This window comes from Oryzias latipes, chromosome 15 (genome assembly GCF_002234675.1).
Source record: "Oryzias latipes chromosome 15, ASM223467v1".
Taxonomy (NCBI): Eukaryota; Metazoa; Chordata; class Actinopteri; order Beloniformes; family Adrianichthyidae; genus Oryzias; species Oryzias latipes.
In genome coordinates this window covers 25,075,868-25,099,783 of record NC_019873.2, presented here as the reverse complement: position 1 = coordinate 25,099,783, position 23,916 = coordinate 25,075,868, and the positions used below count along the sequence as shown (strand labels likewise).

Below are 23,916 nucleotides of genomic sequence, written 5' to 3'. Positions count from 1 at the left end.
CTCTCTCTCACTCTCTCTCTTACTCTCTCACTCTCTATATATGTTTTTTTTTAATCTGAGCAACATTTCCAAGAACAATCCCCTTTACTCTGCTATACTGACAGAAAACTCCACCTCAATTAACATTTAAGCTCTTAACTACTGAAACGCAATCAACTCTAAGCCTTTTCTAAGCTCATTTGTGCCTGAACTCGTGTTAAAAAACAGACACTCCAAGTCAAAGAGTACATCAATATCTGAATTATTAGGTAATACACACTCGATGTTTAGGTTGAGGCTTTAATGTAGTTTATTTTAAAAGATTTTCAGATCTAAAAAGTTTGAAGAAAAGAGAGGAAAAACAAGAATTCTTGTCTTAATATTAATGATCTGGACCCTACATGAAGTCAGAGTATTTCTAGTTTTATGAACAATTACTGAATGGCAGTTTATTTTATGCCTCATTTTGTGCGTCTGAAGAAGTGAAATTCTACCTAAGCAGCAGGTGATCCATTTTTATTTCCAAATCAAATGTCCTTTTTCTTGTTGTTACATAAAAATAGATGTTTTTTTAAACTAAAGGGTTGGATGATGAGTCTGAAAATTCAAACTGAGTCACAGAGGAAACTGTTCTCAGTGGAGAATAATAAGGTAGAAAATAGTTACCTTTTCTCCCTTTTTGGTAATTTCCTCTATTTGATCCTTCAAAATGAAACAAAACAGAGTACTTCAAAATAAGACCATTGTGAAATAAAAAAACAAATGTTACAGCAAATGATCCTACTGTTCCAGAGAGCTGTCTTAAGCCGTGAGCAGTCATCACCTAGAGTAATGGAAATAAAGACACTGATATGTAAATAATCTCCTCTGAGTTTGAAATAGCTGCCAGTGAACATTTATAAAAGGAAAATAAAATGTTGGCCCAGTTGGAACAAAACAGTGGTTAGAAGATGAAATCTTTGTTTGGATAGAATAAAGACTGCAAAGCTCTCCCTTTTAGCAAATCTCTTGAGTCTTTGAATGAAGGATTTTTTAGTCAAACTTTTGTACAAGACTCAGACCTAAAAAGAAGGTTTTACCCTTTTGAGGGCAGTGGCAAACCCAGTCGATGTCTGTGAGCCCACTGCCCCTCTTTGTCACTAATAAACAGAAGCACAGGAAGGTTTATGAAGGGAGGGTAATGATCTGAACCCCTGCTTCTGCTGTGTAAGGAAAATCAATGCTTAACTGCCAAAATTATCCGCCATGGGAAGGCAGAGAGCACAGACAGGGACCGGTACTAAATATTCAAACAGCCTCATTTATCAAATGACTAATGTTTTCCCCTTTACCGTGTGCCATATTATACAGCACATCTCCTAGTATACCCAGGGAGGCCCACACCTCACCACACATCGATGAACACTGGTGAGCATTCTGTTTATAAATTTCAGAGTTTTTCCTCTTCAGAAAGAATTCGATTTAGAGTAGAGCACCAACCATTCAAGTCTAACAGTAAAAGATGACCTCAACACTTTAACAGTCTCCCAAAACGCTTACAAATCTACTTTTATTAAATGAAAACAACTTTGTTGCTCAGACTGAAACCAGAGAAAGACGTTTCTTATATATATATTGTTATGCCATGTCCTCTCCATTTGAATTCCCTGCTAACCAGCAATGAAATGACAACTGGCAACAAAGCCATGGGCTCACTTGAAAGCCTTCAATAAATTGAATGGGTTAGTTCAAAAGGGGCCCAAGTCCAAGAGGTTTGTTTTTCCAGGAAATGATTTTAATGCATAGCTTAAAGGGAGGCTACACCAAATGATTAATACCAGATTTGGCACCAGTTCATTGCTTACAAATGCTGTAATATGAAGCACCTCACTTTTATAGTTTCAGAGGACTAGCAAACTAAAGACTCTGGACTTGGGCCCTTCTTGAATTAAACAGGGGCGCTGCCATATTGGATAACTAGTGCTGCCATCTATGGGATAAAGCTAAACCCATGCAAGAGAGGCCCAAGTCCAGGAATGCATTTTAAATTTCAAGCATAGTCAATACATCACAATGGACTTGGGATTTTTTTGCACATAATCAGATAGCTTTTCCCTTGAAGACCATAGAACATATAATATCTCTATTTTGAAAAATTGTGGACTTGGGCCCCTTTTGAACTAACCGATTCAATTCAACAGGGGGCCGATTGTCTGTGGCAAGCATGAGAAATCATTCAACTGTCAAAGTCCTCACTTTTGGAAACTTCAGAGCAAGCCCAGTCATATTTTAAAGACTTACTCTGATCATCTTTTTATCTATTTTAAAGCTTTCCCTGTGGCCTTTTAATTATGATTATGCCAAAAAAAAATTATAAAACCTGCAGAACTTTCTAATGGGACATAGTTTCTGCAGAGTGAGACCTCACGGTTCACTCTCTCTCCTGCTAGCTTACGGGCCCCCCCACAGCTCCAGCCTAACATTGCCAGTCAAACAAAAAGGGCGAGGATTATTGGAACTAGCCAGCCGTAAAGTTTTGATCCCGATTCCAGCTCAGATGAGGAAATCAAAGACATACATGGATCTATTTGTCTGCAAGTGGATGCATCAGAATGGAGCTCTTTTTCCAACAGTATTTTTACGTCTGCTCCTGATTTAAATGATTTGAATAAAGAAACACTCAGAAATGCAAGTGAGCTTGATTTTCTTAATACATGTCCTCCATCATCAGAAAAATGTCACAAGAACACGTTAAATAGATAAATCCAATGAAAATTGTGTTTAAATGATACTTTCATCTTCTGAAAATCTGTAAAATATATAAGAAAAATATTTCTCTCTTTGGCTGGGACCACCCACTCAGCATTTCAGACTCCCACTTGGGTATTAGGATGCTTCTCAGGTAAACACAGCTATAAAGCCTTTTGCAGAAAAAAATCTGTTCCTGTAATTTACATTTACAAACCTCATAAATGTGTTGCATGACCCACATTATTTCGCACTATGAAGTGTTTTCTGTTTCACATGAAGGATCACAGCGTTGGGGGAGATGTCTTGCTGAAAATATGTTTATATGATGCTAAATAAACAGGAATTCACAGTGTTAGAGCCCCCTAAGCCACTCTTTGTGACAACCCTGAAAGCTGAAAATCATTCACTGTGATGGGCCTGGCAGTTAAGAGGTGACTTAATTACATTAAGAGACAAGCAAGCATTTTTCAGGAAAATATGAAAAAACAAAGCAAATATGCCACAAAAGACCATCCCAGTTTGAATGTCTGTGAATTTTTCTGTGACTTAGGAACAAAAACGATAAGATCATAAAATATATTACATCTGCACCTCTGTCACACAGTGAAAATTGCTTATAAGATGTCATAGCTGCATCCTGGAGGTGTGACAGCAAAAGCAAATAATGCTGCGCTTTTCATTTTCTTGCTTCTATCTCCACATAGAAAAACAAATCTTGCCTCACACAATCGGCAGCATCATTTATACTTACAGGACCAGGGGGACCAGGGGGCCCAACATCACCCTAAAAAGAAAAAAAATCAGAAGAGATGTTATCAAACACTTTCTACAACTATCATTAAGAGTAAACATTGGACACCTTCCCTAAAATGAAGTTTCAGCTGCAATTTATGTATTAAAAAATGACTAATCTAAGAAATTCTTTAAACCAGTAAAGAAACCAAAAAATAAATTATCCATTGGTTATGTTACATGATGCTTCTGCAGAGAACTCTTTGTGGTGTGACAGTTATTTAAACACAGATTGCGTCTAACAACCCGTACATGTATTTATTGGGAAGCTCCAGAGATCTTTACATTCCTTTAGTCTATTAGGTGCAGTCTTAAACCAGCCTCTGCTTTCCATCCCATGACTCTTCTACTTTGGGTAAAGAAAAAACCTCTGCTTTATCTAAGTGATAAAATGTTATAAAAAAAACAATCATGTTGTAGTTTCCACAGAGAGAAAATAAAATAATGACGATTCAAATCCTGTTCAAAAAGGGCTAAATGCTGGAAACGTTGAATACTTCAAAAGCGTTAGTTACTCAGTCAGAATTTGTAAAACGGAGCACAATCTCTCCAACACATGGTGTTATGCCAACATTCATATTTAAGTTCATATTAAATCTGAAACACAATATAAAGGCAACTTGGATCTACAAAGTTGCTGCTTCCAGTGGAAAAACAGATCAGAAAAACAGCAAAGGTTGGTTTTGAGACACACTCAACAACAGAATAGTTCATGTATTTTTATTTTGTTTAATTTTTCTTTAAACTTTTAAGGTTTTGGCAAATCAATTTTGTCTATCAAAGAGTTATTACCTTGAATTTTCACATATTCAAAAAACAAATAGTACCCATAAATACACAGCATGTGCTACATAAGTAACCTGCAAGGACCATACCGTAAAAAAACATTAATGAACTAATACAGGTGAAATCTTCAACCATTTCACCTAAGCTAATTTGCAGGGTGCTATTTCAATAAGGGTAAGTGTTTGCAGATTTTCCAGGACTCTTCATGCCTATATTACCATGATTGGAGGCATATTACTAAATTATGTCCAATGGATTTTTAGTTCACTTGTCAAATTAGAAAGAAAAGAAAGCGTGGAATAATGTTTCCTGTAATATATAAATTGTACTCAAACTGGTAAATGAGCAGTGCAATACTTTTTATAAAGTGTAAAAAAGGTTTATTACCTAGTTTGGAATTTTTTTTTATTTTATTTTTATGAATACTTGTTTATCTGAGTTTTAAGTTCATGGCTAAAAAATGGAAAAGAATAAAATTTAGACTAGTTTGATGAATTTTTTTTTTTTAAATCTGTAACAGTGATCCATTCTAAGAAGCCAGCATTTAATGTAAATATATTTTTCGTCTTGCACACGCTGAAATATTAAAATATGTTGATAAAATGTTTTCTAAATAGAAAAGAAAGTTATATTAATGTGAAGTCAAGACTGAAAATCCCAGGCTTGTCTGTTTTTCTAAAGTGCCCGAGGTCTCTTTACTAGGTATCACTTGCACACAATAAATAGAAATGCGCAAGGACAACATATGCAGACACAATCAAACAGACCAACAAGTGACTCATGCTTAGCGGAGCACAGGAGACAAACAATTTTAAAAAGAAATAATCAGCTCCTTATTTATGCTGGCTGATTTCAAAAACTTTTGAAAGACAAGCTGACTTTAGGAAAATGATTAAACCAAATTGTTTAGACCAGGGGTCTGCCACATTTAATGCTAAAATTACCAAACTTATTGACCAAAACCCAGTGAAAGCTGCAAAATCCCACAAAAACACATTTTATTTATGCTTTTTGTGGCCATTAAGTCATTTGTTAAAAATATGTAACCTTTAAATATTCATAATTGAATTATATCTATGTTTTTTGTGTCTGAACTTCTTTCCTTTTGACACATTTAAGTTCCCTTCAAAATAAAATACACCATGTGTCAAATATGATAAGCACATTTGTTATCATAGTATGTCTTCATCCTTATCCTCCTTTTGCTATCAAAGATGAACATGACAAAATTGGTGAAGAATCCAATAAAAAAAATCAAAGTAATTCTATATTTTAAGAACGTTGTCTATGAACGCCAACTATGTTGGACAATAAAAGATAAGGACGTGCTTTAAGCTTATAATGAACCACTCAGACAGTAGATTAGACCTTTTACCATCATTTTGCTCAGGTATTTAGGTATTGAAACACAACGAAGGGACAAAAAAGCCACATGTGGCTCAGAAGCCTCAGGTTGCAGACTTTTTTTGAATGATCTTTCCTTCTGTCTGTTTCAGGCTGTTTTTGAGGGACTTGTCAACTCTGACACTTGACATCAATGACACTTACTTTTTCTCCTTTCATGCCACTGGACCCCTCTGCACCTGGCTGACCCTATAGGGTGGGGGGAGAAGACCTCCGTCAATAACGCGGCAACTGTAAACGTCACTAAAGGAGAATACGTACTGGAGCTCCTTGCTCTCCTTTCTCCGCTGGGACTCCAGGCTCACCCTTCTCCCCCTGTATATGAACAGAGCACATCACTGGCAGTGATTGACAGCGAAGGAAGGGTGAAAAGACAGAGCGAGATGAGAGCGAAACTTAGCAGAGAGCATTCGCTGTGAATAAGTAATCAGGGTAACACACAGGCTTGTGTCATCTCAGGATCATACCATAGGGACGGGGGAAAGCAGACAACACACCTGTGGCTTTATGAGAACTGGAGTGGGAACCTTAAGCCCCTTTTGCTCCACATTTCCACCTATAAAGGCTTCCCCTGGCTGCCAATAGATGGCACTTCATAGCTGCTAGAGAGCTGTCCTTGAGGTGTTAAAGCAGGATTTCTTCCAAGTTCACTTAGTAAATGGAAGAGGGGAGCATATTTATCTGCACCCACAGTCAAAAACAAGAAACAAGTGAACAATTTGATGGAAATCAAAGTTTTCAGAACACAGAGCAACTTTTCCTTTTATCTCAGCGACAAAAACATTTTTCATCCAGTCTGCTCAAAGATATACTTGAGGAAAGAAAATCCACTGTTGTGTTTACTAAAAGTCGCATAGGATTCCAAAAACACCCAAAAATTGTTCGACAAAAATTGCTGCTGTGTTTGACATGTGTCAAGAGTTTAAGAGGATTTATTCAGCGACTGTTTAGAAACATTATGTAGCATCTGTTTCACAACTTGAGACGACTGAGAAGCTTTGGAGAAAAGAGTGTGACATCCTCAAATTCACCCAGAATCTAACATACAATCATTGCCACTGAAGTTCCCTCTTCTCCCCCTTTGCTTTGACTAGATAATGACATCTGCCATAATACCATATTATCCCTTTAATGATATACCTTTTCTGTTTCTCCATTCAAATTGTAAGCTGTCATTAAGTCAGCAGGCTACTGCCATGTAAGAACAGATAGATTGTCCTATTAATATTTCAGGCAAGCTGAAGGGATGAGTAGAAAAATGGACATGAGTGCTAATTGAATTTTGAAGAGCTTTATCAAGCACACTGGACTGTTTTACTGCTATATAGGCTACTCTGCTAATGACATCATGATACAACATTGAAGAGAAGAAAGGAAAAATAGTATGAAAACGGATGCAATTATTAGCAAATACTTTATATCGTATAAATGAGGAGTTTTGACAAATTTCCTTTATTTTTTTCAGTGATCAATTCTACATTCTATTATTTCCTATGGCCAAATGTCAATATCAAGTTTTTTACCTTCGTTGTATTATGTTTTCATAGGTAAAGGTATTAACAACATCCAGGTCAGTTAGAACCATGATAACGGGATAAGTGTTAAAATAAACAAATACCTTCCAGTGGTGGCATATGCTAAGTGCAAACTAAATTATTTTCAATTTTTTTTTATTTTGAATTCAATTTATGAATTATTAACTCAAAAAATAGATTTAATGACCCACTGGATCCTTTTCAGGTTGCTGGAGCCTATCCTGGCTACTCTAGGACCACCCTAGACAGGTGGCCAGTCTGTCGCAGAGCCACACAATCATACACACTAACACATTCACACCTAGGGGTCATTTATTTGAACCAATCAAGCTATGAAGCGTGTTTTTAGAGTGGCTTGAATGCCTGGAGAAAAAACACACATGCACGAGAAGAACATGCAAACTACATAGTGCCAGGATTTGAACCAGTGCCTTCCTGCTGTTAGGTGAGAGTGCTGATCACTGTGCTACCATGCAGCCTTCAGATTTGATTTCTATTTGATGTTGTTTTTCTTGTCTTTTTAAAAAAAAATCTATTTCTCTTCAAAAGACCCTATTTGAAGAAGGCCTAAAACTAATTCATTGGCCTAGTGGAAGAGTGTCTGGCCATAGACAGGGAGGTCATGAGTTCAAATCCGCAGCGCAGTCATGCCAAAAAATCCATCATGTCTTGATAGGAGACAGTGTGTTTCACACATCTCGGTGTATGAGCCAACAGGACTTCAAATTATTTACAACATTGTCCTCTTTATAAACAGGTATGTTGTAGACCCCAGTTGACAGAAGCAATTCTGGATTTGCTCCTAATAACAGATTTTAATCCATGGCAGCATTCTTTTACAGAGTTAAATCCTTTTTTTTTTTTAAAGAGTGTACATAATCAAAGTCACTTTCCCATTTTTTTTTTTTTTTTACTTTCACTTTCCCATTTGCTTTCATACACAAACCTTTCTCTACTGTTTTATTTGTATCGGAAAAAAAAAATATTTCAACTACCAATCTGTAAATGCAAAAGGCAAGTTTTTGTTCAAAAATTTTAGAAACATCAGTAATAAAATAGTTGAGTCAGTTTTCTTTATAGATGTAGCTAACATCTTGTGAAAATCACGTGCAAAATTTCAGGCACTGACTCATTAGGCAATATTTCTCTCATTATCTTCGTTAGATCTTAATGCAAAGCAATTTAGAGTCAATTCATTAGCAGATGATAGAATAACAAGTTAATAAAACTCTCAAATTACATTAACAGCAGCGGGCAAAGTATTTCTGTACATGATTAGAGTATTTGTAAACAGTTAAAGCCCCAGAAACTGCTCTACCTGTGGGAGAAATGTTGACTTTCAGCCACCTTAAGTCATCAAACTGCAATTAAGAGCATCAACATCAGTCTGCCCGTCAGTCTCTGTCAGAGCCCATTTGAGATTGTCAGTGGGGGGCATGTAATATGTGAAGACACCGTCTTCATGGTGAATCTTGAACTGAAACCTCTTTTTATTTTTTTAAAGGCGTTCACGCTCTGCTGACTGAGTGAAGGGAAGCTCAGCTCAAACAGATGTCATACCAGTGGCAATCTAATGTTAGTCACATCTGTTTTTGTCAATTAAAGTGAAAACTGTTTGTCCTTTTTATATTTGAAGTTATGATTGTCTGGGTTTTTTTTAACTTTGCAATTTCTTTTGAGGACAGAGTTGTTCTTTTCTCATAGAAGCCAATTAAAGTGGAGATTTTCTGAGACAAAAAGGTTGACTTTCGCTATTATTGAGGATATATATGAGATTCAAAAAGTTAATAAATACTATTCAAAGAAAAGCCTTCAGTCTTGTCCTTTTTAGCAACTAACATTTGCAAAAAGGTCATTAGATAAATGCTTTAGTCCTTGACATGACCGACTTTATGATCAACTGGAAAGATTTTCTGTTTACTTAAATTACTCAGATAAATAAAAGTAAAGTGATTTAGTGAGAAGTTCCAAGTACTTTCTGTCCTCAACAACTGGTCCAAAACAAAGTCCCCATCTGGATTTTAGGAGTCTTTCTGTGAAATAGATTAACATGTCTTAGCTGACAGTAATTAAATCTGTGTGCAGTGAAGATCTTCCTGTTTCCTACATATCGATGACTCAGGACAAATTCTGGTTGTGAAATAAATAAACACCAGGAATGCCATGGTTTTCTGTTAAACCTGAACCATATGTTACCCCACTGAACCCAATCGAGGAGAACGTGAATCGTTGCATCCCTATAACATATGTTTAGGTTGAAAGTGTCATCAAATGTGTTGTGCTTAATTAAGGAAGAATTTTGTATTTATTATTTTATTACATACTACCAGGCTTAGTATAAGACAAATAAAAGGTTGATTTTCATTGTTACTTTCTTATTAGCTGAAAGAAAAAGGTTTTTAATTTGTTTGTTTTTTTGCACAAACAATTGAACCAAAAAGTGAATCGTTGCATCCCTACTGTCTATGTTTGCATGTGCTTATGTTGAACGTGTCTAACATGTTTCATGAAATGTAAGAAGGATTTATTATTTATCGTTTTCCATTGTGAATTTCTTTTTTTAGCATATAAAAAAATATATATTTCTGAACTTTTCCTCTTTTGTTGTTTTTTGTACAAAACAACTCATTAAACCAAAAAAGAACCGTGACCCAAAAATCACAGTTTGAACTGAAACTGAATGGTTGCATATATATCTATCTATCTATGTATATATATATTTCTGTTGTTTGTCTTATTTAGTTTTATTTTTGTTTTCATTGATTGAAATGAGCTAATTCCAAAGCCATAAAGTGGAATAAAGGTTTTCTAAATTGTAATTGGTCTGTCAATTATTTATACCTCAAAAAAACATTTTGTAAGTGTAGGGCCATAGCTAACACACCTGAAAGTCAGCTTTAACTCTCAGCTGGGTGGCAGGTGGAGGCTGTAGGGATGTTGTTGGGTTGATGAAAGGAACAAGCTGTAACAGACACTGTGAGAAATCTGGTAGAGCTCTATATGTGAGGTTTTTTTTTCTCTCTCTTTTTTTTTTTTATGTTCACACTCCATATCTCATGTGCCGCTGGTGAGCTACAACACCCCTGGGCTTCATGAAAATGATTGCAGACTCTTTTTTTGCAAAAGCCCTGTATGTAATGGCCATCTGTCTGTTTGGAGTGTGAGCACTGAGTCATGCTGCGCCGCGCTGCGGGAGGTGCAGGGGGGGTGCAGCTATTTAACTTGCAGTGGATACGGTACAATTGACTGAAAGGTGCCTTTTTCAAAGAGGGAAATCTGTTCCGGACTATTAGCAAACACAAAAGAAATGTCAGTCAAGGACAGAGCAGGTCTTCTTCCGCTCACACTTGCACCAGGGGTGCGTGGGCTGGCCGTGTGTACATCTTCATACAGGCGACACTCTGCAGATGATTTAGCTCCTTGACTACATAGAGGGCTGTAACAATGAACGCTGCTCTGTCATCTTGACAATTCATGCTTGCTGGAAGCGCAGGTTAGAGTCTGTTTATCAAGCTGGGCGACAGCTTTAAATGCAGCGTGCCATCTTTTCAGGTGACATGTCATGTTTGGAACGATACCTTGACACTTGCTCCTCCAGATGTTCCTGACGGACCCTGCAAGAAAAGCCGAAAATCAATTACATTAGGAAGAATAACAGGTTGTTTTGGCATCCTCTCCCATACTTTGCCTAAGACAGCAACCATTCCATCTTCAGCCATCCGGCCTGTTCAACCTTCACACTAATAGCAGCAATGAAGTCATAGCTGGACTCAAGTGGTCAACAGATTTCTTTGTTTTGCGGTGCTCATAGAAGGCTAATTCGATTCTGCTATTACACGCAACATCCTGCTGCCAGTGGAAAGGAGATAGTGATGCCCTGCAGTGTCTTTTCAATAGAGGATTTTACCTCTGAGATCTACCTGAGCAAATATGTGATGCGTAAATGTCAATACCAGGGGATGCAGCTCAAGCGAAGGCTATCATCGGGAGATTGCCATTTAGAAATGTCACACCTGCATTCTGTTTTTCCCCCAACTATGTTTCCTACAACAGCGCGAGTTGTGATGGAAATCCTGGACACACTGAGGGTCAGATTTCCCAGATAATACCTCAGCTATACTCAAGACAAGATCAGATTTAGAACTATGTCTGGATGGAATCTAGACAAACTCCACGCTCTGATCGAGAGTGAAATCAGGGCAGCCGTGCCTAAAAATAATTGCTGGCCAAAAAGAGCATGTGAGCTTTATGATGTCTAAACACTTCTGTTTGTCCAGACATCAGCAGTTAAGAGTCTGACAAGCTGTCTCCTTTAATGCATCATGGTGTTTGTGCCCTTTAGTGTGTGGGTCACTAAACAGACACGCAAACAGGGCTCAGGGTTGGTTTCAACAACTACAGAAGAGGCAATAACTCCAGAAGTTAGTGGGCCTAGTAGACAGACTTCCTTTGCTCAATCAATACAGACAGTAAAAACTATAGCCTGCAGGATGTATTAAAGTGATAAAGCCTTAGTCGTTTTTTAAAGACATTCTCTTTGACACAAAAATAATTATAAGGCCTTAATTTCAATTGTCTGCAGTGATATTTTGATTTCTTTGTGATACTGCTTGGATCTTCATTGGAAAGACCATGTTTGCTCAAACATTTGGGAAATTTTGATTAAAAACAAATCTACATAAAATAAGGGAATAGTTTTTAGTAGAGTGTAAGAAAAAAATTAAGAACCATGCTTTCTCTGGTTTTATGTTAAAGCTGCTTGCATTAGTGACAGTCGTGCCATTTAGCATTAGTAGCAGTGGATAAAATGAGTTTGGTCACACACACATGGATGGGGGAATTTCAGGAGCTTCCCAGAGGGATTGATTTTCATAAACACCAACCTAATGTGGTCTGTGGTCCAAATTGGTGATCTAACGAGTTCTTACAAATAGAAAGTGGTTATTTTTGCAGTTCTTCTGAAAAATACCCTTAAGTTGCCCTACAGATTAAGCAAAAATGCTCTAGATGCTAAATGCTGCGACCATGCCCTGTATGCTTGAGTGCTAAAATTCCACCGTTTCGGAATGAAACCAAATTTATTGGTTTAAAATAGCCTGTTGATGCTTTGGGTCTTTCTTTTTGCAGGACGACACATTAAATGCAGAGCTGAAGCACAGCAGATAGTCTGATTATATCATAATTACATTTCCGTTTCTGTTCAAATGAATGTTCTGCTGGAAAATGATTGGTAATAGTATTTTTTTACAGCAGTATCTGAGCCCATCCTTTATAGCGTAGGCACATTTTGAAAAACACAGCTGATCTAAAAACAAAAATAAAGAATAAGGTAGTGATGAAGTTTTCTTTGTATACATGTCACTTACAGGCAGGCTCCTGGGTCCAGGCTCCCCAGGTTTTCCTCTCCGTCCCTAAGGAAGGCACCAAATGAATAAAAAATAAAAACAAAAAAACACATTAGGTGAACGTGCAACAACAGGTGTGGCGAGGCATGCATGCTGCCAGAGGGAAAAAAAAAAGAAAAAGGCTAAACACCAACTCCTGTTGCAGTCTCTAATTTGCTTTTAATTAAGAACAAGAAAACAGCTTAATTGCTGCACCCTGTGTGGCCCACTACTCTTTGTTCCCTCCCTTGGTTTACTGCCTATTTTCCAGCTGTGTGATTCCCTCGGTGCATCAATCAACCTGAGGAGCACACATAACAGCGAGCGGGGCAAGCCAGTCACTTGCGTGCTGCATTACAAAATGCGAGGAGGGCAAAACCATTAACACGAGGTCTTTTGTTAAAAGTTTTTTACTTAGTCATAGTATGCATGGAGAAGCTGACATTGTAAGAGGATGTGGTGCAATCTACACTGAACAAAAGTTGTTGTGTTAAGAGGGTTTATGTCCTCGAGAGAAAAAAAAAGAAAAAAAAAGAGTAAAGCTCTATGAATACAAAGCTCCTCAACTGGCAGGATGTCTCTGGATCTCGGTTTAGGAGGATCTAGAATTAGCTAGCTTTGGCATACTCAAGACGGATGCAAAATCCAGTCATTTGGAAGCTGCTAATACTCTGACCAATGTCAATTCACTGCTGAGCAATGTAATTAATGGCAGAATGTCAGACAATGCAGACGTCAGAGTCGGGCTAAATGCGATTACCTCTTTCTAGTACAAGTTTCATCATCTGACACATGTGCAGCACTGAAGAAGCGCATTTCTTCCCTACTGTATGCGTCGGTATGGCTGACACAGAAACACTTTTCTCCTCTGAGTTTCTGGCAGTGCAGATCAGTGGCGAGAAAGGCTCCCTAACTGCTGAAAGAAAAGTTGAGAATCACAAAGCGACGCCCCCGACTCTTCCCTCTGACACTCCGGATTTGCAGACTTTGATTAAGTGGGTCGAATTTGACGTGTGAGATTGCCTGCAACAAAGACGGGAAGAAACTTCACTTCACTAAGAGACATTGCTTTTAATCATCTGTTTCCATGTGTATTCCTGCTGAATGCACATTTCCCTTTTTTTAAGGTGCACAGATTACAGGAATGGGAAAAGACGTAAAGCCAAGGTGTGGTAAAGTAAATATTAACCCTAATAATGACACAATAGAGGCAAAACGTTCCTCCTCACAGGAGCTACTTCCTTCTGTTCATGCTGTTTGATGTACCAACAAAGGTTTGACCAGCATTTTTGATCATCTGCGTTAATGCACTTCTGACGCCACAGCACATGTGCTTTAATGTGAGCCTGAAACGGAAAGGAGCAGAAAGAATTCTAATACTCTTGATGTTTAGAAGCATATTTAAACCCCGGAATCTTCTCTCGAATATAGGTGAGATTGAACTACATCACAATAACCTCTTTGAAGTGCTGGTTAGCTTTGTGGTTTCACAAAGAGCAACAAAATAGAAGCCAAAGTATTTGGTGGGCGACCAGACCTGCAAATGACACGTGAAGATTCAAAGCAGAGGCTGCTGCTTGATATCTATTTGTAACAAAACATTGTTCTGCTAAAGGTAGACGGTGTTGCTTTTTTCTCTTTTAGTGATAATTATCAGGTTGACACAAAGTCATTGCTAAGGTTACAACAAAATTAGTTGTTGCATGCCCTTTCTGCTCTGAGCAGACAACAACAGCACACAACAACAAGAAATTTTTTAACCAATGAATATTTCATATGCTATTATGTCAAGTAGGTCATGAACTATGGGGAGCTTCTTCATCTGACTAAAATATTTCCTTTAACTTTGCAGATACATGCTAACTTTATGAAACCAGAAATGAATGCAAGTGTCTACAGTTAATGTATAATACCATAGTTAATGGAATTTAAGTGGAGTTTATATGAATGTATATGTTGAATCAGGAGACTGTGGGATTGAGCCAAACCCCACATTCTGTAGCTCACTTCACACTCCACTCATCATTGGGGTTGTAGGGGGCTGTAAGCTAGCAGGAGAGAGTGTAAACGATATCAGTGGAGGCTTACTTCTGCACCACAAATTTCAGATAAACTACTGGTGCTTTGCTTAAAAATGTCATAATCATCATTAAAAGACCACTGGGAACATTTTTATAAATGGATCCAAATATCATTGGAGTGGGTCTTTAACAACATATTTGTTGTTTTCCTATTCAAATGGAATTTAAACCCAAACAGTAAGTACCAAATGTTACACTTCCTCTAAAGACCTCTGGAGACAGGTTTCATAAGGAAGCAGTTCTCCAGTGATCCTCCTGTTAAACTGTCCTACTGCACCAAAAATTAACCAAAGTACATCAAAGTTTGATGGATCTGATCATTTTGAATGCAAAATGCCTTATTTATCATTTATAAAAACTCAGAAAAGAATTAGATGATTAGATTTTTTGAGTTTAATTTTGTGTTTTAAGAGCGAGGTTGTTGGTGCACAGATTACAAGATTAGGAGTAATTTATTTTATTTTATTTGGCAGGTGAATATTTTCAAGGATGGACCCAAAAGGGCTCTAAACTTAAGACTTTATTATTGTTGAGTAGAATTTAATGGGTACCATCAAAGAACCCATTTGGGTCAGACCAAAGACAAAAAAATAGAGCCTATAACCTCCCTGCTTGACACTCAAAATAGGTCACACAGTTCAGTTAATTTGACCCCAGCTTAACGTGGAGTCCCAAACAAATCTGCGAACGTGGCGACAAGAAAGAATTAGTCTGCAGCTGTCATCACCATTTACACTCAGCTGACTCCTCAAACTTAAATACCTGCCAGTGACGCTGTAGGAGGACCCCTGTGAAGAAGCATAGCAGCTCTGTGAGATAATCCAGATGCCAACAACCGACATAGAACCACGCAATGCTGGGCACCTGGCATTTAGCCTTGGGTTCAGGAGTGTTTGTGGGTATAAATGTAGGCAAAGATCTGCTGATAATAATCAGAAAATCTGGTCTGGACGTTCTGATGTCTGAAATATTAATTTTTTTTTCAAGAAACTTTGTATTTTTAACTACATGTAAAACAAAAGTGGATTTTTTTCAGACAAATTTAAATGACTACACAAAATTCCACATGTCTGCAGCATATATGTCTGCCTATTTATTTTCTTTTTTTTCTGATGAAGAAGCTAGACCTCAGAAAGATAAATGTCAGAGCTGAGCTGCTGCCTGAAGCTCAGGGCAGTCACCAGGCAACAAGGATGAAAAAGGAAATGAAAAGTGAGTATTTCAATTTCATTACAACAAAAAAGAAAGTGGCAAATGTATAAAGCGTAAAAATAATATAATAATTTCTTCTTGTCTTTCTTTTTCCTGGGCTCTGTGTCACTCAGTCTGCTCCCTCCTTTACCCAACTTCCAGCGGCTGTTGGATCACCTTGGGAATCTCTGTTGCTATGCAACGCTCAGAGTCCTATAAATTTGACAACATCTTAGTGCTTGATTATTATTTGAGAGATGTGGTGTGAAGCCCTCCTTTAGGTCATTGCAGTAGATTGGAAGGAGGGAAAGAGGGAGGAGGGCAGGGGAGAAAATGAAGGATGGATGAGATGGTCAAAAAGGGTGGAGAAAGATAACATGATTGTGTTTGGCTGAAAAGGTGAAAGTCAGATGGACTGGTATTTATTATGTTGAAAAGACCTGGCTCGTATTCAGAGGAGCTACTTTTCTGCATTATGTAAAAACCCTGAACCCACAGCAGAGAGCAGTGAAAAATACTTCAAATTAACTACAGATTGAGGACCAGCTAAGGTACAAAAGTGCACACATCTGAGCAAAAAGCAGAAGGATTTTTTTTTCCCTGACCCTCAACTGGCTTCAGCTTGGCAATGACTCGTAGAGTACAAAAGTAAAGTGCAAACACAGGGCTCTGCTCAGTCACAGTCCTCCAACACAGGCCCCAAACGGAGAGCAAAGTCAACAGGCAACAGTGACACACAGCAGAAGCTCTTCTTTATGACGACTCCATAATCTTTATCCCAAATGTCAACATGTTCTCTGAAACGTTCCGTGTCTTGCTATCACGCTGGGATAACATGGTGGCATAATACGAAGGAAGTGGAAACGTGTCATATTTTAAGCTACGAAAGGAAAAAATTCCATCAGAACCCACATAATCCACCTGATAAATGACCCCGTCGAGGGGGTCAGCAGATAAGCTGAAGGAGCCCCAGGATGTGAACAGCACCAAACTTGTGGCTGACACAGCACCAGCACATCATTGAAAGGTGAAAGTAATGTCTTCGAATGGAATCTGTAATCACCACACATATGTTGCTCTCCTTTATCAGCTTGACATGCTTCAAACACCATTTCTGTTATGAAAAAGAAAACATTTGAGGAGACAAATTTGTCTGTGACGATGTCATGAGAGAGATAGCCCTCTTCCTGATCAAAAAGCATGCATGCCATTCCCATTCTTTCTGCGTGGGCTGAGACCCATCTCCCTCTGGGGACGTTCACCCATGCAGGCCACCTGAGCCTTTTGTCTAACTGCTGGGATGGCTTTAACAGGAACTGACTGTTTAGCTTGTGAGCAGCAGCTGTATTTACTTTTTAAACAATTGAAAACGACAAATTCTTCAGACATCTCAAAGCTGAATTTCTAATTCCCACATAGAGGTGCTGGAAGCTTTTTGGTATGATCTAATGAAACCAGAGATAATTAGGAGGTTGAAGAAACTGTCTTACCGTGCCAGGGTTGCAGTAGATTACATTTCTCAAACATATACATGAGTTTCCAGAATTTCATTTATTTTCTTACACTCAAACCAAACACAGCAACCACACAGCCATAACACTGCAATGTTCACCCCCCCTATCAAAAAGCGATGTACGCAAGATGTAGAAGAACGCAAAAAATACATATGAACAGTCACAATTTCGATTTCTGATCCCCTTCTTTTCTTTGGTCAAACTCCGGAACACTTTCTGCATCCAGATTAAGGCAAGATTCAAGCAACTTCTTTGTAAGAGTACTGGCAAAAACTAATTTACTCTGCAATTAATTCTGAAATGTCCTCTTCTCTCTTTCTAAATTCTCATTTGCATGATAAACCATAAGAATTAGACCAAGAAAGTAGACACAAATAAAGATTTTTGCCTCATCCTCTTGAAATCCTTTATCACAAGTGGCAAAGGTTGTTTGTTTTACATATAAAGTGTATACGCTCACAACGCTATTAGTTTCCAGTGATGAAAGCTGAGTTTATCAATGCAAACATGTAATGACCATGAGTTTACACATTTACAACAAGTATTCATTGTGCTTTACTGTTTATAGAATGAGATCTTTACTTTACACAAAACACACTGCAGGGGGGCACACCTGATTCCTATTAATGCTCCAATTAGAGACAGACAGTCCAAATTACCTATTTCTGATTGCTGTCACAGGATGCCATCTTAGAACACTGCACAAGATCAGAAGATCTGCGTGCACTGGAGCTTGCTGAGATCCTTTGCACTTGGTAAAAGCCTCAATAAAATAGGATTTGTTCCAGTTGTTTACTGAGGGTTAAGAGGAGCGGCCAGGGCAGGAAGAAAACGGCAAAGCCGACAGCTGCCTGGCAGGGGCTCAAATGCAGCTTAGCATTTTTCACCATTCTGACTGGCACACAATGCTTCCTTTAACTCTTAGCCATCTAAATATTCAGGGATGTATAAAGAGATGGCTGACACTGCGGCAGACTTAAGACACAGCTCAGCTGGCCAAGATTGCACCTATAGCCTCTTGGCTAAAGCTTTCAATGAGGGCTTACCTCACAGGGACTCGCTCATGGACCCCATGTTAATAGATGGTTATTTGCACAAGTGCCACTAGATGGCAAACTGGTTTCGTCATAAATCTTGGGCGTAGAAGGGAAACAGCAAAAAGATGAGACTTTAAGTTCTCTCAGAGAGAGGATGGATGTCCTCAATGCATGAATGTGTGATGTGTGTTGGGTAACATCCCTAATTAGGCAGTCTGGCAATTATGCATAGAATATCATGAAGAAGATTTTTCAGAGGAGGGCTTATGACGATAACAAAACTAGAAAAATAGATGAGAAGTAAGAAACGTTATACAGTAAGAGGGAGAAAAAAATGACAATAATTTTCATACTCTACCTCTATTCAGTTCCCACACAATACAAAGAGACAGCGGTGCCAGTACAAGGGTGCACAGTTGCAGAACGCAGCATATCATTTTGCAAAATAACCATTATAGACCTATTTCAGCTAACCCTCTATTTCAAACTACCACACAGTGTGCAAACACCACAGCCAAAGGCAAACACAGGAAACACAGACAGAGGATGTCTATGGAAACTAAGCCAGAGCGTCTCTAGGGATCCTCACAACAGCTCTTGTAACAACAATGTTTCTACCACATCTTCAGCCACAAGTTTTAAGAGCTCAGTGACTTTAACAACTCCTAAGGAGAGGAAACGGAGTTGGTGAAATTGACTGAATTTGCATCTTTATGTTGTAGATGATAAATCTATTCTTAACCATGAGCTCAATACCCACCCATCAGCTATGTGGTGTTTCATGCAAGCTGGGTGCTCACTGCAATGGCTTGTCACTGGGTCAGCAATGCCTCCTCAGTGTTCTCATCTCCTAATGGATGCTGTTATTAGTCTTGGCTCTTTCACAATTTCACAGCCTCATCTGGACTCTTGGCTGTATTATTCATCCACAGCAGATTGCTCCCATCCTATGTTTACAGATACTGAGTGTTTCATTAATGTATTATCCAACAAATGAATGAAAGAGGCTGAAAAACTGCTTTGAATAAACTCTGGTTCATTTTACAAACCAAATATTTGAGGTCAGCGAGAATAAAGTGCGGAGAGATCTATGGCTCATTCTTTCTGCTGGGTAAGTGTAGTCTTCTATAAATCTTATGCTTCATATCTTCCACTGACACAAACACCAAGACAGCACAATACTACACCCCTGTCAGTTCATTGCTTTCTGACCTTCCATTAAAGTGGACACACATGAATGTATCTGAGCTGGTTGCAGTGAGAATGAGTGTGAAGAGTGAGTGTACGGCTTGCAGGCTGTAACAGTCAGCTGGTGGTTACCTCCCACTTTCACACCTCTTTTCTCTGCAGTGTTAAAGGCTGCATCTCCTCCCTAAACCAGCCTCCAACGTTTGACTTCAGTGTCCTTCTTTCTCCCCTTGACTTTGACTATATATAAATATATATTTTTATATCTCCAATAGCATTTCAATAATAACCAAAACATATTTTGCATTTTAGGAAAAAGCGTTGGTTTTTTAGTAGGTGTTTGCATGTTTCCCCTTTTCACATGATTTGATACGCATCTCCATACATGGTCAACTAATTGATAAAGGATTCAAAAATGATACAGTCCAATTCTTTTACCTAAAGGGATTAAATCTAAGTACAGTGGTATGAGAAAGTTTGGGCACCCCTTATAATTTCCAAGATTGTTCTTCATAAATCATTGGTTGTTTGGATCATCAATTTCAGTTAAATATATCATATAGCAGATGAACACAGGGATTTTTGAGAAGTGAAATTAAGTTTATTGGATTTAAAGAAACTGTGCAATAATTACTTAAACAAAAATAGTCAGGTGAGTAAATTTGGGCACTCCTGTGGTTTTATTGATTTGACTACCTTAAGCAATAATTATTGGAACACAAAATTTGTTTTATAAGCTCATTGACCCTTGACCTACATACACATGTGAAGCCAATCATGAGGAGAGGCATTCAAGGAGGCCAAGAGCAAGTTTTTCTCCTCTTTGCATCTTCTTTGAAGAATGTCAACATGGGAACCTCGAAACAGCTGTCAGATGACCTGAAAACAAAGATTGTTTAACATCATAGTTTAGGTGAAGGCTACAAAAAGCTGGCTAAGAGATTTCAGCTGTCAATTTCCACTGTGAGGAATAGAGTGAGAAAATGGAAGACCACATGCACAGTTCAAGCAAAGGCCCAGGGTGGCCGGCCCAGAAAGATCTCAGATAGGCAGAGGTGAAAAATGGTGAGAACAATCAAAGTCAACCCACAGACCAGCTCCAAAGACCTACAACGTGATCTGGCTGCAGATGGTGTCACTGTGCATCGTTCAACCATTCAGCGCACTTTGCACAAGGAGATGCTGTATGGAAGAGTAAGGCGGAAGAAGCCTTTTCTGCGCACATGCCACAAACAAGAGTCGCTTGACGGATGCTAAGCACATTTGGATGAGCCAGCTTCATTTTGGAATAAGGTGCTGTGGACTGATGAAACTAAAATAGAGTTATTTGGACCTAACATAGGCACGGTATGCTTGGCGAACAAAGAACACAGCATTCTTACTACCCACAGTCAAATTTGGTGGCGGTTCCATCATGCTTTGGGGCTGTGTGGCCAGTGCAGGTACTAGAAATCTTGTCAAAGTTGAAGGTTGCATGGATTCCAGTCAGTATCAGCAGATTCTTACAAACAATGTTCAAGAATCAGTGACAAAGTTGAAGTTACGCCAGGCCTGGATACTTCAATAAGCCTAAACACTGCTCTAATTCCACAAAGGCTTTCATGCAGAGGAACAAGTACAATGTTCTGGAATGGCCATCCGAGTCCCCAGACCTGAATATTATTGAAAATCTGTGGTGGGATTTAAAGCGGGCTGTCCATGCTCGGAAGCCATCAAATCTGACTGAACTGGAGATGTTTTGCAAAGAGGAATACCTTCAACCAGTATCCAGGCCCTTATTGGAAGCAATAGGAACAATTGGAGGCTGTCATTTCTGCAAAAGGAGGATCTATTAAATATTGATGGCATGTTTCTGTTGGGGTGCCCAAATTTACGCACCTGCCTATTTTTGTTTCAGTAATTATTGCACAGTTTCTTTAAATCCAATAAACTTCATTTCATTTCTCAAATATCACTCTGTTTATCTGCTATATGATATATTTAACTGAAATTGATGACCTGAACAACCAATGATTTATGAAGAAAAATCTTATTATCAGGGGTGGCCAAACTCTCTCATACCACTGTATCTATTATTCGTTTGGCATTAGAAAATATAAATGAAAATGCTGTGTCACAGTGAAACTTTTTTTTTTTTTTTCTTACTGGAACTTTTTGTTTTAAGCAACAAAGATAAAATGCATTTTGTGTCTTTTTGAATGTTTTGTCCTTTGTGGTTAAAATGAAAAGTGTGTCAGATTAATTTATTTGGAAATTGTTTGAAGTGCTGTGAAAAGAAGAGCTATCATCTGTTACATGCACACAAAAGACAACCCTCACAGTGATTCATCTTCAGCCTTTTGTAACTGACCTGACCCGGTAGAAGTAAGCTTGTGATTGGACGTCTTTTGTTTGCATCATATGTACACAAAAAGGTAAAGATAGTAGAGACACAACAAAGACAAAATTGCTTTTTTTTTTAACTTTCACCAACTGCGTAATATATAAACACTATAGAATATATTTATGTTCAGCACTGCAAACCCACTAAAGATTTCACTTGACAAACAAGGACTGAGCCATTATTTAATCATTTTGTTGTGTTTTTGCAGATGTTTGCGTGCTTATTTGCTGTTAGCTGTTCCAATAGATTGTGTTGATCTTCAGTGGCTGCAAGCTTTCCAAAGAAACATGTCTGAGGCAAGACACATCTTCACTGGCACACCTGATAGTTTGCATAAGTGTAAAGCAATTATGCATTTCAATGCTGACAGGCTGTGTTTGGTTCTCACCAAAGGCAGTGCCAAACATGACGGCCAAGCTTTGAAGTGTCCTAAAACACTTTTCTCACTTTTCAATTTTCTCTGAACAAAAGGGGAAAAAAAAGTTGTACTCTATCACATTATTTACTGTAAACAACATATGCTTGCCATGGTTTCTTGTAAATATATTTTCTAATTTCACACAGTTTACAATGTTTACTGGAGCCTTTAGTTCAAAAGTTAAGTTTTTTTCCCCTGTTTTTTTATGTTTGACAAAAAATTCTTCAGAAAAGGTAAGTGAATCCAACAAATATTGAACAAAAGCAATAACAGTGAACTGAAGTGTAAATCAGACTGAAGCTAAGGCTCAGCAACAGATGCTTCTAGGACAATTCCGTCCATTGTCTCACAGAAGTAATACACTTTTTAGTCTTTTCTTTTATCTGCTTTTGCATTTGTCCTCTCTTTTCCGTGGAAATGACATTTAAATATTAGCAGAGGTTTGGTATCTGAGGTTGCATTTGTCCTGACACAGAAAACCTTGCAGTTGAAAGAGTTTACGACCACATGCGTGAATGAGGGCCATACTCTGGTCAACTACAGCAAATCTGTGCAATGCTCAGAGGATCCGTTGACCTACATTACCCCTTGTTTTTCACACCTATACAAACACATGTCCGCTCACAGGCACACAAATACGAAAAAAAAAAAAAAGCTGGTGAATCACATGTGATCAAAGTGGCCCTCTCAGACGGCTGCTCCCTCCATTCATTCCTGTAATTAATTGGCCAATTAATGCATGTTTATTCTGAACACCTATGGATGCAGTAAAAGTGTGGCTCCCTGGGAGAGATGAGAGTCACATAGATAAATCATAGCTTTGTGCATCTGTCCTTGCAAGTGCCAACCCTTCCCCCTGTAACCCTCCTCCCTCCCAACAGGACACAAATGAGAGACCTTTTCATAGCCAATCAGGTCAAATCTTTGTTTCATCCTCTCCCCCAATGCACCTGACATTGACAAGATTAATTGCCTTGTGCTCTGGGCAAACGTGTTACCTCCTGGTGCAATACAGGTGTCAAAAGAGTGCTTCTGTGAGTTTGGTCCGTGCAAATTTAGAGGGAGAAAATGGAAGAATGACCTACTCCATCTAGTTCCACAAAGGGTTAAGGGCACCCTTTGCCTGCTTGTAAAATCACACAGGGTGTAAATCTTGCCATAAAGTCTCAGCTGTGAGACCAGCTGACCTGTAAATTCTTCTCGGTGTGTCTCTCTGTCATTCAGCTTCTGCAGGTCAGGCCAAAACTGTAAGTACACATCTACATCACAGCACTATATTCAAATACTGCTCTGGAGTCACACTGCATGTGAGACTACAAAAATGAGGTTTTACTGGTCAAAAACTGTTCTAAAACCTTAATTGGATTTAAAAAATGCATTTAAATCTCCACATGGAACACAAACTAGTCCTCTAAATCTACCAGTTCTGTAATTCTAATTGAATAAATATCAAAAGGTAAATATTTGCTTAGTTAGTGTATGAATGTATAACTG

General features: G+C 38.4%; 1 protein-coding gene across 3 annotated transcripts in view; it reads right to left on the bottom strand.

Annotated features, from left to right (window-relative positions):
- The window catches only part of col19a1 (collagen type XIX alpha 1 chain), a 116,314-nt gene that overhangs the window by 42,213 nt on the left and 50,185 nt on the right, over positions 1 to 23,916 (bottom strand). For all 3 annotated transcript variants that reach the window (XM_011484563.3, XM_023963613.1, XM_023963614.1), the window contains 7 exons: positions 12,593 to 12,637; positions 10,805 to 10,840; positions 5,953 to 6,006; positions 5,836 to 5,880; positions 3,461 to 3,493; positions 764 to 802; positions 646 to 681 (listed from right to left, as the gene is read on the bottom strand). In XM_011484563.3, the coding sequence (XP_011482865.1) occupies positions 646 to 681; positions 764 to 802; positions 3,461 to 3,493; positions 5,836 to 5,880; positions 5,953 to 6,006; positions 10,805 to 10,840; positions 12,593 to 12,637 (288 nt within the window). The remainder of the gene's footprint in view (positions 1 to 645; positions 682 to 763; positions 803 to 3,460; positions 3,494 to 5,835; positions 5,881 to 5,952; positions 6,007 to 10,804; positions 10,841 to 12,592; positions 12,638 to 23,916) is intronic.